The 16,596-nt window shown below is 40.7% G+C and overlaps 2 protein-coding genes across 3 annotated transcripts in view; one reads left to right on the top strand and one right to left on the bottom strand.

Moving 5' to 3' along the window:
- The window catches only part of LOC134072601 (CD209 antigen-like), a 5,282-nt gene extending 230 nt beyond the window's left edge, over positions 1-5,052 (top strand). The window contains exons 1-8 of the mRNA XM_062529370.1: positions 1-168; positions 381-443; positions 1,408-1,470; positions 1,894-1,956; positions 2,087-2,149; positions 2,478-2,602; positions 2,990-3,090; positions 4,301-5,052. The exon at positions 1-168 is cut by the window's left edge and continues 230 nt beyond it. Coding sequence (XP_062385354.1) covers positions 1-168; positions 381-443; positions 1,408-1,470; positions 1,894-1,956; positions 2,087-2,149; positions 2,478-2,602; positions 2,990-3,090; positions 4,301-4,433 — 779 coding nt within the window. The 3' untranslated portion in view covers positions 4,434-5,052. The remainder of the gene's footprint in view (positions 169-380; positions 444-1,407; positions 1,471-1,893; positions 1,957-2,086; positions 2,150-2,477; positions 2,603-2,989; positions 3,091-4,300) is intronic.
- A 1,898-nt stretch (positions 5,053-6,950) lies between these two features.
- Positions 6,951-14,853, bottom strand: anp32e (acidic (leucine-rich) nuclear phosphoprotein 32 family, member E). Of its 2 annotated transcripts, none has more exons than XM_062529351.1 (7): positions 14,684-14,853; positions 12,003-12,152; positions 11,069-11,191; positions 10,472-10,634; positions 9,678-9,802; positions 9,376-9,430; positions 6,951-8,761 (listed from the first exon to the last, which is right to left on the bottom strand). In XM_062529351.1, exons 1-7 carry the CDS (start codon positions 14,735-14,737, stop codon positions 8,679-8,681), a joined length of 753 nt encoding a protein of 250 aa, XP_062385335.1. In that variant the 5' UTR covers positions 14,738-14,853; the 3' UTR covers positions 6,951-8,678. The 2 variants fall into 2 exon arrangements, with proteins under 2 accessions (XP_062385335.1, XP_062385336.1); XM_062529352.1 differs by having other exon boundaries at positions 10,472-10,631.
- Between the last annotated feature and the right edge of the window lie 1,743 nt (positions 14,854-16,596).

Here is a 16,596-nt window from a genome sequence, read left to right as displayed (position 1 = left end):
GCAAGCAGGCGTGGGGGCACATTCTGTGTCTGGGACTGCCTTGTGCTGTCCTGCTGGTGGTCGTGCTGGTGCTGGCCAAGAATAACATGCAAAGAGATCAGCTTCAGCAGAACTACATCAACATGACCAGGGAGCGAGAGACACTGCAGAAAAAGCTCTACCAGCTAGGTGAGTGAGTGGTCAGATGGTCAGATGGTCAATAGCAGCGATTAGAACTGTTCCGTTTCTGTTAATGCATTCCTATCCATTCTAGAATCAGTTGGTCCTATACGCTTGGTTACACGTCAGCTGAGATGCATGATGTGAAATATACTGCTTACTTGTGCTTTTTCAAGTAAAATTTCAGCACAACTGATTGGGTGGTTTCTGTGACCATGCAGACAGACTGAAGCATGACCTGACAGGAGAGAAGACTAAACTCGAGAGAAGACTATCTGATCTGGGTGAGCAAAAAAATCATAGATAAGCAGTTGCTTTTATGCATTAAAAAAAAAAAAAAAAAAAAAAAAGAAAATACTAATAAATTGACATTGATATTGACTGTAACCAGAACAGCTTTTTAAAGTGGAGCTCACAGACCTGAGCTTGTTTCCATCTTGAGACATTTTGGGCTTGTTTGCACAGGGGCCTCCGCTCCCTGCTTATGATCTCTCCCATCTAACACCTCCGTGAGATAGACAGGTCCTCTCCAGTTCAAACACCGGAGACTCACTTTGCTCAATCCAGAGCGATTCAAAGGTGATCCTTCTGGAGAGAATCATTTAGAAAGTCTTTTCAGTGCTCTGATATGTAGAGGCAGTGCTAACACCCCTGGAGAAAGCACCTTTGAGACTTTTCCCCCCATGATTGTGTGTATTTAGCACTTCAAATGGCGAGTCTTTGTTCAGCATCTCTGCAGTTGCTGTTAAACATATTGCTTTTGTATACCTTTTCCTTTTGGCTAACTCCATCTGGATTGATTGCTCCAGTAACATAATTGAAGCTATCCTTCTCTTTCGATCCTTTTTTGTGGACATGTTCAGTGTAAATCTTTCCACTATCATCTTCACATTCTGCTAACTGCAATTATCCACACAAATGCTCTGAGGTAGTTTCTTGGCGTGTGAAAGATTCACTTCCTCTCAGTCATTCTTGTTCCTTGGATGGATCCTATATGCATCTTTTTGTATGTCAATCAATTTGGTGTGCACGGATCTAATAGTATACCAATGGTGAAAGGAGCTAGCCTAGAAATCTAGACGCACCCTTGCCAGGCTAGAATGGAGCAGCTTAGAAGCTTTGTTTAAATTTTGAGTGAGGGGGATGAGTTCTCTCACCTTATTCACTAAACATGCATGTCGCATACCACACAAGACTTGCTGAGGAAAATTTGAGTAAGTGAGTCTTCACTTGTATTGTTATCCACAGACAATATTCAAAGAAACTTGACTGAGGAGAAAAAGAGACTACAATCAAACATTTCTGAACTGGGTGAGACCACAATGACAACAAACACTGTGAGGGCCAAAATGCTCATGGAACATATTCTGGCAGCACTTTCTCTGAGCCCAAGATCCATAAAGCAGTATAAACACATTCATAATAGGTTATGAAGTGAAGTGCTAAGTACTGCATTATAACACTTCAAATGTTACGGGCTTATGTTATAACATTGTAATGCTTTATGAGTGTAGACATATTTTTGATCATACGCTGGTATTTTTTTTAATGATCACTTAGAGTTTTGTTCATCATTCTCAGGCAGGGATACTTTATAACCATTTGTGAATGTGTTCATAATTATTCATATAGTCTAAAGTGAATGTGTACGAACGCCACAGGAGAGGTGTTCAAATGGGAAGGTATCACATTTTTCTTCCTTTGTTGATAACTAGTGTGTTTTTCACATCTCAGACCAGAGAAATAGGATATTAGCTGAGCAGGAGGAGGATGTCCAGAGGAGGCTTTCTCAGATGAGTATGTCTTGGAGATTGCTGTCATAACGAGTTGAAGACATGACAACAAAAAATGTGTAACTTTCTCTAAAATATGTACAACTTTATGCAAAATGTAAAATATATTGATGAGAAAATTGTTTGTTTCACAGTGATCCGTGAACATAACCTCACTCACATTAACGGAAAGTATGAAGAGAAGCTCTTTGGCATGGGTGAGTAGAGGCATGTGATTTGGTAAAAGTGTGCACAGCCATCTCATGAATAATATTCTGTGGTTTAACATTGGTTTGCCACACTCCAGATGAGAAATTAGATCAATATTGAAGGTCAAGCTTTATGTGTTCCACAATTTCCCCAAGAGACATTCTCGACTTTTTAAATAATTGTTTTTGTATGATGTTAATATAATGCTTGTGATCAATAGATGGATACCGGTAGAGAGATAAATAGATAGATAGATAGATAGATAGATAGATAGATAGATGGATACATTTGACAGAAGCTGTATGTGGGAATACTGTTTGTATCTGTCTCTGTCAGGATGGCATTACTTTGAACCCACCTGGTACTACCTGTCCAAACAGAAGAGGAACTGGAGTGATAGCCGACAGGACTGCAAAAACAGAGGGGCAGACCTTGTAGTGATAAACAGCCGGGAAGAACAGGTGAATTGTGTGTGTGTGTGTGTGTGTGTGTGTGTGTGTGTGTGTGTGTGTGTGTGTGTGTGCATAATGTTATCACAGACTTCCCACAAGGACAAGATTAAAACTAATTTAAGAATAAACTGCTATATGGGGAGTGCTGTGGTACTATTGGTTAGTATCCTTACCACACTTGGATCCAAGTGCCCATGGGTCGCCAGGTTCGAGTCTAATTTGAGTAATTTTCTGATACCACTGCATCTCTGTTACATTCACTTTTTGTCACTATCGTCACTATCTATTGTTAATTGAAAGCCCAAGAAGGAAACATAATATAAGCAATATCACTATTATGATGACACCGTAGCAAACGTGATGCTCTAACATCATCACTTTCACCTCCCTACACAGCTGTTTATTGCTGGACTTGCTATGCAGGCCTGGATTGGCCTCAGTGATAGGGATACAGAGGGTGTGTGGACATGGGTGGACAATACCAACCTAACTGAGACGTAAGACCAATGCACTCAAACCTCATCAAATGTCCTCTATTCTTTCACTTCACATGCAAAAATGAAAGACCAACTTTCTGAAAGAATTACATGATACAGTTTTTTACAATTACTTTGCTACTATTTTCAGAACCTTGATGTCATTTTTCAAAACTCTAGACACAAAACTCAAAACGGTTATCACTTGTAACACAGGCCCTCTAATGTTCAAAACATTGGATCGTACATTCACATCTTCAAAGAAATCTTGCAATTGCACAATCATTGGTTCAAAAAACAAATTTACTGTGAAATACCACTGAAACATAACTATAGATCACCCGCACACAAGCAACCGATAGTTTCATTGTGTCATTGTTCGTACAATCATTAGATATTGTAGAACAAAATAGGTGATACAGGTTTCATTATGGTACTACAGGAACAGTACAGTAAACACATCTCTGTAAAAGTACTGCAGTAGTAGAGAGAATACTACAGACACAGTGGAATCATTGATCAAAGTTTGTAATATATTGATGCAAAGTAATAGAAAAGAAAAGACAGCCTGATGAAAATATAAAATATGAAAAATATATATATTTTTATATAAAGATATAAAATATTAGGCTACATCCATGGATATTGTAGTCTAATTGGTTCATACTCCACGCTAATTGGTGACAATGAATCTCGTTACAGTATCTTGAAACTTTCATGATTTGCAGTAAACATGGAAGATTGTGTGTCTGTTTCGTGTTTCCATACAACTGCATAAGAGTAATGCAACAGTTACTTATCATTTTGAGCAGTTGTATCAATTGATAGTTAGATCAATGTAAGGAAATGTAAGTGAATTGCCTTTTGAAATAGTAGTACTTTGATGTTAAGTTGTATCATATTGAACAGGTGAGTTTTGTTGAATGAACAAATGATCTAAGTTGTATGTGTATTGTATCCAAGCAATTGAGAAAAGGGTTAGAGTTTTGAAAAATGTGCATTTTGATCATTGGTTGTGAGTTTTGTGTCTAGAGTTGTGAAAAATGACATAAAGGTTCTGAAAATAGTAGCAAAGTGATTGTAAAAAACTGTAGTACAAAAACACACACACACACTGACGCTGTGCCTGTATGCATTCATAGGCCTACACAAATGCATTCTTCTGTTATTTTGAATAGTTTTCTATGACTTCTTTCTATTGATTCCTGTCCATTTTTGGTTCCCTGTGTAGGTACTGGGCCATAGATCAGCCTAACAATTATAAAGGCCAGGACTGTGTCGTGATCTGGGACAGAACCAACCGTCTAGAAACATGGAATGATGAAAAATGTGACAGAAAACTACTGTGGATATGCGAAATGTAAAACGAATGTTCTCTTTTTCTTACAGTGAAACAGCATATCTTTTCTATGCATTACCTTTTTTAAAAATGAATTTCAGTATTGCCTTGTTTGCCTTGTACAATGTATATATTTGTTAGAATAGTAAATCAACAAAATGGTTTGTTTTCAGCTATATTTCATGGAGTGATGTTTTGTCTACATGAGAACGATGACTTAAAAAGGGCTCAAAGACGGTCCATGTACAGTATTAGTTTGCCACACTTTGTAACATATGCCGGTCAGTCACTTTGCATCCCTATGCTTCTACTGAAATCATTTAGGTGAGCTAGAACAGATATAGGGAAGATGAATGTGTTGTGATGAATGAGTTGATCAAAGCTCGTATCGATGATATAACACGTGTATGAATCCTCTGCTTTTATATCAAGTGTAGTTTCCCATTGTAGTTGAGGAATGTCTTTGTATTTATGTCTTGTATTGTTGTGGCCCACAGTGCCATCTGTTGGTGATATTTACCATTAAGGTCATAGTCATGCCAGTAGCAATGAGGTGGGTAGCCTGCATAAGGCATGTATGCTACAAGTTGTCAGATCTCACGACTTTGTAAAAAATACCATATAAAGATGATTTTTGATAAATAAAAAAAGTGTAAGTATGTATTATTTCAAAATGTAAAGAATTAATCATCTGGTTGATCATCTAGTTGCTGCTGTGTTTTCTGAGATTCAAACTACTTCAGAGATTGTGTTTTGAAGCTAAAGCTATATTTATTTGGCATCTCTGACTACTGCTTTTAAAATAGAGATCCAGTCATGCAAGTGTATAAACAGGTGTCACAGGGACTGGGCGGAATGCCCCAGTCCCCATCCTGGATTGGAATAACCCTGAAATTACTAATTTAACTATTCCTATGCTATGTTATGTCAGAGGCTTTCAACATTTTTCAAACCCTGGATCCCTTGGCTGGTATAGACACCACAGAGGGACCCCATATTAACCTTTTGTGTTGCTTATTAAATTTGCATTTATTAACTTAGTTTAACTAAGATTCAATGTCATTGATGCTCTATAGGTATAATGTCATTCATTAGATACATTGTTGCTCGAAGTTCACTTTTGAACATCTTTCTTGCCCCTTGGCTACAAACTTCAGTTTTCAGTGACTTCAACCCGGAAGCATTTTTTGTCAATGGCGCTCTTTGAAAGGAGACAGCCCTAGTCTGCGTGGCAGACTCTCTAACACAACCCAAAGACCAGCTGTGCTTTAAGATGATCCAAGCGTATTGCCTGTCACCAGGAGGGCCTGGCAGGCGCTGAAAGCTGAAACCAGGGGGATGATGCCTGCTGGAGAGATGTTTGCATTGCTGACATAGCTGAGACGCCAAGTGTCACAGGGTTAAAAGCTATCTGAAGCATGCCAAACTGTCAAGGCGCATGCAGACAAGATAGATGGGCTGACTAGGGGTGAGGGTTACAACAAAGGACGTAGTTTAGTCCTTACGGGCGATGATGACCATTTCTCTGTAGTTTTCTGATGTTTTCAGCGACTACTGGGAAAGTAACACTGTCCTTACACCATTTAGCCTACTCTCTAGGAGAAGAGTTTAGTCACATACTGTAGTTTTATGTTGACTTAACACAAGGTCACCTATAACTTTGCAGAGTTCATAGTTTACTAATGTATAAAAAAAACTTTGTATAATTTTGTCCATTGCGTCTGATTTCCTCTTAGTACCCGTCTTCTGTCACCTTCTAAGCACTGAAGTGATCTGTACACAGAGTTCACTAGGTGTAGCAACTCAGACCAACGTATAGCCTTGTCGGTCTTGTCTTAAGCATACCAAACAACATGTCGATTAAGTGCTATAGAGCACACAGAACTGTCACTCATGAATAACTAACGAGACTCCACCCATGATACTGTAATCCCACCTCCAGTGGGTGGCCAATTGAATGATGCCCTGTCGCTCATGAATTATTCATGAACATCTCCACGGCAACTCTTTCTGTTCTGTTCCACTTGGTCAGACACACTGGCCCCGCCCCCCTCTCTTAGTGTGTTCTGAGAAGCCTTAGCATCATGAATTATTAAGCGCTTACGTACACAGGCTCCACAGATGGCAGCCGTGTGTAATATTTAGCGCACAGCAGGCGCGCTGCCGTGAAGGTCAATACTAACGTACGCCAGGGGGCAGTCAACTGACCCCTTTGCTCATGTTTCACACACATTACAATATCGGACATGGCTCTTCCAACTGATTTAGGAGCCTTTGATATGTGAGGAAACTGTCCTTGCTTTAGTGCAACAAATAGTTTCAAATAAATGCCTATGTCTGGATGTTTGGCCTCAATGGTTTTTCTAGTTTTTTATTCTAATGTTGTTTTATGTGACAGTACTGCAGTACACTTTTGGATTTGAAGACCCTATTCCAAACAAAGGGGTCTTTGTCAACTTTTGCACAGACTCTTTGAAGCTAAATTCAAGTGAGCTGTTACGCTCAAACCTTTAATGCATATAATACATGATTGTAAATGTCATCAAATCATTCAAGTTTTTATTATTGAAACATCTCACAACTTTAATGTCCCAGTTTCACAGAACACGGTTAACAAGGCTGTAAACTGGGTCAACTTCATTAAAGGCCTCTGTGTTGGCATGGTGACAGGTGCATAATAACTTAAGAATGAAAATGATTTATATAAAGCTCATCTTTTAGGTGGATTTTTTTTATTCCAAAAAAACACCCTCTGAAGAGGTTTACAGCACACAAAAACGCCAAACACAAAAACTCTCACAACAGCCAAAGGACCAAAAAGAGAGGGGACGCTGAGAGTGCAGGGTCTAACTTTTGCCCCTCTGACCTGTGCTTTGAATTCAAACACAAGAAGATTAAAAAAATACACACAAAAACTGATGGAACAGATACTATATACATATTGCCATACGAACAATAGATTAAAAGATTACCATTCTTACTTTGTAAAATAATAAGAAAAAAAAATCACAAACTAACCATTTTTTTCCATTACCCAGGGGTGATCACTAATCCCATAACAAAGCAGTTTAAACCTCTAAAACGTCATTAGTAAAGTATCAGCAGTCAAGTTTTCATTCTAAAAAAATGGTGTTGAATGGTCTTATTGTACAATGTTAACAGAGAACAGGTGTGGGGATTAAACTGCTTTCTGATTGAGTTTGAATAACACCCCTCAACAGAAACAGGTGTTGTTTGTGTTTATTTGTTTGCTTTACAAAGAGCAGATTGTGTCCCGTTCTATAAAGATATAGGAGCTGACGACGTCACTTGCATGTTAGCCCTGACACTGAGCTACTAAAGGTACGACATTTCAGGTAGGACAACCATCCCCACCCCCCCATTTTTTTTTGTTATGCATTTAAACTCCACCTCGAGTTTCTGGTGGGATGACTTTTAGACTCACATTACATTACTGCCCTTTACCTGTGTAGGTTTATGAAACAGCGTAATTTGTCTGGGAATTCTACTACTGTCATAACACATCACTATAATCTATCAGAGAGTAGCGTTTTCTGGATCAAGCGGAGCGAATCCTATACAAAAGATGCTCTGAGGAGAAGACCAGGGTAACTGTCAGGTGGTAGGAACTTGGTTCAGCATCCATCCCAAGTGTCCGTTTCTGCCCAGTGGGGGGGGGGGGGAGATGGCAGGGGATGATTGGCTCGCTACTCCCGTTGGGTGGACGGAGCAGCAGCCCCCAGAGGTAGATGAGTGAAGGGGCGGGGCTCGGCGTGTCCTTGGAGATGCTTTCAGAATAAAAGTCTCTGAAAGGTTTTGAAGCTCCGGACCGACGGCGGCGCTGAAAGCCTGCTGGAGGATTCTGAGTTGTCGTGTTCTTTTGTGTTTGTCTCCCTGTTTCTGCATCTTTTGTGCAGCTGGTAAAATGAACTCATGAACCACAAGCTGGTTTGAAAACACAAACTCAACCCCCCCACCCCTCCACCCACACCCACCCCCCTATCATGAACCCACTGACAAACTACTCGGGTTGGGACATTACAGCTGGAATGGTTATAAATGACTTATCAGTTAAACCTCTCCTTATTTCAAATAGTATATTATATAATATATATTATAATATATATTTTTATATATCAAAAGGAAAACACTTAGCTTCTACAGTGATATCTATGGTATACAAAGAGAAAAACAATCTGCAAGATCACGCTCTTTTTCATGGTTGCTCTAACAGCTTGGATGTGGGTTCTGAAGCTCCTCGGAAGAAGGACTAGTCGTCGTCGTCATCGTCATCATCCTCTCCCTCGTCTTCTGCGGCCCTCTTCCTCTTCTCTCCGCGGACTCCGGCCCCCTCTGCAAAGCACGGTGTACAGTTGCACTCTCAGCAGACAGATCAACTAAGCCTCTCACCCACCGACCACATCATGAATCAGTCTCACAACCTCTTTTGTGCCACTACTGCAATGGACCTGACGTCACATGTATAGCATGATTCCAAAGCGTGTATAATGGAATCTGTATATTTTGGCATCACTATATCTACGCATGACTGACAGGATTGCAGATAGCTGTGAGTGATAAATTTTAAAGCTTGTTTAGGTGACATATAATAATATATAGTATATTATAATGGTGACCCTACAGCAGAATCATGGAGGGGCCGGGTAAGGACAGGAGAGTTTCACATGTGGTGCGCGCTGTTAAAGACCATCGATTGCAACCCATGGGCTAAAGTGCTTGGTTCAGTGTCAGATCAATACACCTCACACTTGGCAACAGCAGGGATCAATAGGAGTCAACCTGCTTTGACTAAGTGAATCAATAAAAGTGTCTACGGAATCAGTCATTACACCGAGGAGACCAACTCGTTTCAATGGCTGGTCTGGAAGCGATATCTATCAATAAAAGGTCAATGTCAAAGCCCGAATCTGTCGAAAGTGTTTGCTCTGCCATTTTCAAATACTCACCCTCTCCCGCCTCCTCTTCCTCTTCTTCCACATAATCATCATCATCGTCTTCATCCTGGTCGAAAAAGAGAAAGTGTCAATGTAAAAGCAATACACACATAGCTCTTCAGAGCTCAAATAAAAGACCATTACTTATGCAAAACAATCGAATGCTTAGATTCAATATCTGTTATGCGTAACTTAAATGGGAGCAATAATACGTGAAAATAAGGATGCTTTTCCATGATCAATAAGATATTGTAATTGCAATTTTGGTGTTGAACCAATAGACATGTCTGCATTAGGCAAAAGGAAGCACTCACCTGAATGCCCTCTTTTGTCAGGTATGACAGCCCGACCTCTCCACCTTCCGAGCCCTCATCATCATCATCTTCATCATCATAGTCACCCAAGGGACCTGTCCCTTCCTCTCCATCCTCATCGTCATCTGTTTACACAGTTCATCATAAAACATGATTAATGCTTTTAATGTGTGAGACACAATTAATGAGACGGCTAATTGTATTAGGTTTATGAAGTGTTATAATGTGTAAGCCTTCCACAGCATCCATATCTTGATACCATTCACAATCCTTGTGATGAGAAAAGCACTATTAACACATTATGCTACTGTCATATATAACAGCAACTAGAAAACATCATCATCTTTTCTTCATCATATTAAACCACCTTCCTCCACCACCCCTCTATGTTTTGAATGTCAATGCTACTCATCAAAGATCCTTCATTACTGACAAGATAGAGCAACATAATGCATCTCAATGGAAGCAAAATTCGAATAGTTCCTGTCTGCTTAAGGAAAGACGTCATAGTGGTAAATCGATCGGTAAGCAGCTCAGTTCAAATGTAACGTCACTTTCTATGTCTGCTTAAAGGGGGATTTCACCCCCCCCTCCCCTTTGTGAAACAGAACGCGGAAATGGTCGAACGTTTGCGCCTCTCGCTCCGCTTTAACCCTCTCTGTACTCATTTGGCACCTTTTCTCATTTGCGTCATGTGCTCAGGTGGCATATTATGGACTGTAGGCTACGGCACAGGGACAAAGTTCCAATTTGAGGCCACTCTGCCTGCTCTAACTCGCTCGCTTGATTCGTACCGTCGTCATCGGCCTCGGAGTCTGGGGCCTCGTTGTCTTCCGCGTCGAAGCCGTCCAGGTACACAACTTGAGGCAGAAGCTCGAAGATGCTCTCCCTGTACTCCTCCAGTGTGGTGATCTCGCAGTTGAACAGGTCCAGGCTCTTCAAGTTCTTTAGGTTCTGCTGTAGAGAGAGAGAGAGAGAGAGAGAGAGAGAGAGAGAGAGAGAGACAGAGAGTTCATGGTCAAATGGTCAGATATCTCCGTGGTTTAAGTTGTGAAAGCCTCCATAAATGTATTAATATTTAAAGATGTCACATCAAAACAATCTTGGTAAGTGGGTCTGGAAGAAAGGAAATAGAGCTCTGTAGGGCACTGTAAATGGGAGCTGCTTCTGAATATCCTGCTCAGAAAGGTGTCCCCTCCCACTTCCATCCAGTTAAAAAAGAAGTGTAGCGCTGCATATGAAAGCTTTGCCAAACTAATTCCACTGACACAATTGTGCAGACTCTTTGTATGTATTACGGTATAATACTACCGTAATTGATTATATGACTGTGGCAATGCCTGCAGCGATACTTTGCATTTTGTTTTCATCGTATCTCTCCAATCTCTTACCAGTGCCTCCACCGTGCTGAGCTCTTTGATCTTGTTCCCGCTCAGGTTCAGGTACGTCAGGTTGGGGCATTTCTCTGACAGAGTCTCCAGTCCTCCCGAGATATTGTTGTCGCTCAGCTCCAGCTGAGGAAAAATAAACACCATCAGTAATCAGTCTAGTTATCATTTATTCTTAACAGACGCATCATTGTTGTGGTCTAACGTGCTTAGTCATAGACAGACAATGAAAACAAAAGTATGCAACAGGGTTCTGAACTTTTATCACAGTGGACAGGGAAGGTGAGGGGAGCTGTCCGTGGTGCTGAAACTGTTAATAGATGTATTAATAACTATATAGTTCACTTAATGTTGGTTGTTCTTGTTTGTTCAGTATGCCATGAATGGGCAGCATTGTGCTTGCAAGTTCAGATGAAGGACATCAACTGAATACAGCACTGTTATAAGGTAAGGTTCAATATAGTAGCATAGTTACGCAGCAGCAGTTCCAACTTAAGAGGAGCTGTCCAAAGTTCTGAAACTGGAGATGAAGGCATCCCGACAGATAAACAGAACTATATTACAAACAAGGAGACGGCTGATTGTATTAGGTTTATGAAGTAATGCTCAGCCATAATAATCAGTCTGTCTGTCTCTGCGTGTATGCCTGCTCACATAACTTAGAAACTAACTGGTTTGATTCACTTCAAGTGTTCCTAAAAGGTAGAGGGTCATCATATCTTGGGGCCTCTGATTGATTTTAATATGCCTCTATATGATTTTAAGATCTGGATCAGGATCTAGAGGCTGGAATTTTTTTCACTTAATGTTGCAAGATAGAGGTGAGGGCTAAACTTGAACTGACTGCCCTTATTTAATAAATTGTGTTACACCATGTCTTAACTGATACTCATTTGTGAGCACAAGTCTGTCCTCTGTGTGATGAGTTTATGCTCACCTTCCGCAGTTTGGGCAGTGAGGGCAACTTGGCCAGGGAGGTCAGGCCCACGTTGACCATGCTGAGGAACTCCAGCTCCTTGAAGTCGTCAGTGAGACCCTCCACCTCACCATCGCTGGAGCGGCAGTTGTCCACCACAAGCTCTGCCACCTAGAACAGCAGAGTGAAGTGTTATGCCTACTGGACATCCTCACACTTATGGTCAGTATCAGGGTTAAGTTCTACTGCACAGTATTCTTACATAATTCATCTGCCAAACAAGCCTGTTGATCTACTTTTGGAAGAATAGCTTGCCGAGCATTAACTACTAATTAAATGGGGGGGGGGGGGGGGGGGGGGGGGGAGTGTGTGTATACACACACACACACACACACACACACACACATTACTACTAATTAAATACTGTGTATGTGTATATATATATATTCAGACCTGCTCAGGCAGCATGTCTCAATATATCATGTAGGACATTTTAAACAACAACCATGCAGATGTCTAAACTCAGCTGCATTGTGTCTGAGGAAACAATGTAGTAAATATGGCAAAAGACATTTGTTCCTTTTATCCTAAAAATAGGCTATTGCATGAGCTCATCAGAAAAAGAGAGGCATAAGTTCTATTAAGTAAAGGGGGCAGTTGATAATTACGTTTGGCATCCATTACCAAAGATGGATCAAATGTTCAAAACAGTCGGTTATACAAGTTGTCTATTTGGGGCCTATATACACATAGCTTACAATTGTGTCTCTAATTTCTTAATTGTGCATCACTTATCATATTCGACCTAGCTAAAACAAAAATATGGGCCATGATTTTAGAGCCAGTGGAAGATGATGATACAAAAGAGTTTTGTCAGATTTGTCCGTTATTGTATACAACACTTTGAACACTCGAGGGGCAATACAATCCTGATACATTTAACGACGCCTCCGGTCAGTTAAGTAAGGAAACAAAGCAGAGATGTGGGCGGCAACGCTCCATACCTGCACGCGGGAATATTTAATGGTCAGCTGCAATCGTTCTCTCTGGATTCTTCGGCAACTACACTTACAGTTTCAGCATGGGTTAATACTGTATTAGAAACGTCAAAGGCTACTATCAAGCCAAATCTGTTTTCAGTAGGAAATTGTGTCGATCGTACACTCGTAGTAGCCTTTACGTATTCAAATGAATGAATGAAGAAAATCTTCCGTCCCTATAGGCAAGTGGAGTCGGAAGGGTGGGGGGTTTTACTGTAGCCTAATCTACTGAAGGGGGAGGGGGGAGGTTGTGTGTAACCCCCGCACCATCTGCCAAATTCCTTCAATTCAGAAACCAGACCAATATGTTGGCTAAAATATTTAATTGAGACTAAATCAAAATTAAGGGTTATAAACGGAGAAGCCCGAATGCAGCCATTTAATGCAAGTACGATGGCGTTACATAATCACTTCATCTAGAGAACACCCAGCGAGAGTGCAGCTTCTTTATGGACTCCATTTAAAAGCGCGGACAGGTCCCAGTATAACGGCATTTGTGCCTATCCTTACACCATTTTCAAAAGTGATATCAGCTGTTCGTTAAACAGCATGTCTAAGTTCAGCACTCGACATGGTCTTAAAAATAACTGAAGCTTCAACCATGCCGCGACAAGAGTTTCGTCTATTGATGCAACAAAATGACTTCCACTCCCCGCCCGCCTGCACGGGCTCAACAGCGCACTGTAGACACAAGCTCCTACGCTCGCTCACTCGCCAGAGAAGAGCGCGTCGTCAACGGAGGAGTCCACTTAGCAATGCTGCGTATGAAAAAAAAAACCCGAAGGTCTTATCGCAGAATACAAGCTTATTCTAACCGAAAACGCTTCGAATAGATATATTAGGAAATACGATATTAAAGGAAATGGTTGATGCCATTAACAAGGTCGAAGTTAACTCACTCGAGAGCGTAAAATGTCCGCTCAAGGGAGACGAAGCGACTCGGTCTTGCCGACCGATAAGCCATTCAGTAGGCAATTATAACTCCACCGAAGAGACAGTGGTACAGCACTATTTCTATACTTTTAGTTAGCAGGTAAAACGTCGAACAAATTACGTCAAAATAGTCTAGAAATACGTGAGACAATAACAGGAAAATTACTTGGGCGTCTGCTATTGAAAGTTGTTCTCATCATTTTCAATGATAGGCATACCAATCATTTTTGGACAGTTTAGCAACTTGACCAAAATAGAGTATAGAGCAAAAATTGTTTTCAAGCCTCAAACAACTGTCGATCTGTCAAGTTGAATTTGTCACTTTTCTCAATTTGTAAACAAAACCGGGTGATATTCTAATTTGGTTCTTCTGGCGCTTCTGCTACATCGAAGGTTTGTTACAATGTATCACATCGAGGAGGAGGGAGGGTAGGACAACCAGTCAACAATAGACTTCATTGCATTGGCTCAGCTTTGGCTCCTGAAGTCATGTCTAAATGTTTATAAAAAGGTAGTCTGGTCATTTCAGTAGCAAATGCCACAATGCAAGACTTTCCTGTATGGGACGTGATCGTACTCGCATCCCTTCAGGTGTCCATGTGCTCTAGCAGAATTCCACTGAAGGCGGCTTTCGCAAGTATGCCGTGTCTACTCTACAGTCAGGTTGTAAGTGAACATCATCTTGCATTCCTTAAACGAAATAAATAAATAAGCGTCTCCGCGTCTTACCTCGGCAGGAGTCCTGTTCCTCAGTTCCAAACTGATCCTCTTTTTCATTTCCATGTTCAAAATAAATATACAATTTACAGGATGGAAAAGTCAAAGATGAAAACAAATATTGGCTGAGACACGGACCCACGGTTCGGCTCGCTTCCGTGGCTTCAGTTCTCCAAATGATCCTCCATGATACTTCGCACCCAACCCCCTCTACTGAGTCCCGCCCATTGGATATGCTGATTGGTGCTGTTTTACACTTCGAAATATGAGTACACGATCATCTTGTCATTCAAATAGATCATGCTGATTAACATAATCGGTGTATGAAGAGTCTGGCGATTGGCGGGAATTGCGCGCGCAGTAAATACGGATTGGTTACTATGAACATCAATATGTAGGTTTAAAGCTTCAGTTCCACCTACCCTTTGTTCTCATTGGCGCATTAAGACGAGAGCTACGGTTTATAGCAGCAAACCTCTTTATTTTCTCTCATTACATAAATCGACTGTAACTCGAGGTGTAAGGTCACAACAACGATAACCTGGTGCGAGAAGTAGAGCACAAGGGAAGTTGGTTACGAGTCGCAAACGAAACAGTGAACGACACCCTTATCACACTGCGCTCGCGTAAAGTTAAATTAAAAGTGAACAGTAGCAGGCACTCGAGACAAACTAGCTCACCCATCTAACATGTAATTCTTCTTCAGCTGTTACAAAATGGCTGACCATGAACCAAGGCAAGCACGGGGGCTTAGGGAGACAGAGCCACGCCATCTGCGCAGTATTATAGGCTATGCCGCTTAGCTGCCTCCATTGGTTTCATGGGCCAAAGTCCTTTGTGCAAAACCTTGCATCATATGATGAAGCCTGTGCATTTGACCAAGGGTGATACTACGTGTTTGACTATTAGTTGAGTGAGAGACTGTTCAGCTGTTGCCTAGATGTCGAAACGATTGGAGAATATAATATGTAAAGGGTTAATAAATACTTCCGTCAACCCCTGCAGTCGGTGATATGTTTACATTTAATACGAATATTACATGATTCGAGAATGAAATCAATTTGATATGTCTATATTGCCTTTGCATTGGACATTTTCTTATATTGTGTCATGGTTTTCTAATAGTTTTATACATGTGAAAAGTTACTTGAAATGGGTCTTCTCGGTGTAAATTGGATGACATCTTGTAGGAAAGTGTGTTTAATCAATCATTCTATTGATACCAATACCTTAACTGTTAGAACAAAACATATTTCCAAATTCCAAGTACTCCAAAATATGTCTGCATGAAGAAATGCCAATACCAGTTTGTGTGTTATGACTCAAAGTGACCACTGGGGGGACACGGCATTGACCTGAGGATCGCATGACAAAACAGCTAAGCTGATTTGAGCAAATTGCCGCTCAGTAAGTTAATATTCAATGCCCCAGACTACAACACTCCCCTGGTTCCAGCGCTCTATACGGACAAAGAAATGTAACCAATTTAAGCAACTGCTGTTTTGCTGAAGATGTTGAGTATACCCAACACCACATTAGTTTTGACTCTAGTTTTGAAAGGATGGTTTGTAAAAAAGATATTGCTTTTTTTTCTCTCTACAAAGAAATTACGAGCATATGGGAAGTTTGGTTTGAGCCATATGGTTCAGTTGTTTGCCAGATTACTCCTAACACATCTCACTAATGGTTAAGGGAGCAGGCATAAGGTGGCTATGTTGTACAAATATTATCATAGAAGTATGAGGCTTAATTTGCCTCGCATGATGATGAATTAAAATTGCCTTAGAGACACTATATTAAGAGACTCGTGTAGGAAATTGAAGTGAAAAGTAGGCCTACTATTAAATCTCCCACCTCATGTTAAGTATTTCAGATGTGGACATAAACCGTTACACCAGTTGTGCTGTTTTGCTTGTAAGAAAAAC

Source organism: Sardina pilchardus, chromosome 24, assembly GCF_963854185.1.
Source record: "Sardina pilchardus chromosome 24, fSarPil1.1, whole genome shotgun sequence".
NCBI classification, from domain to species: domain Eukaryota; kingdom Metazoa; phylum Chordata; class Actinopteri; order Clupeiformes; family Clupeidae; genus Sardina; species Sardina pilchardus.
This window is presented reverse-complemented; position numbering and strand designations above follow the sequence as displayed.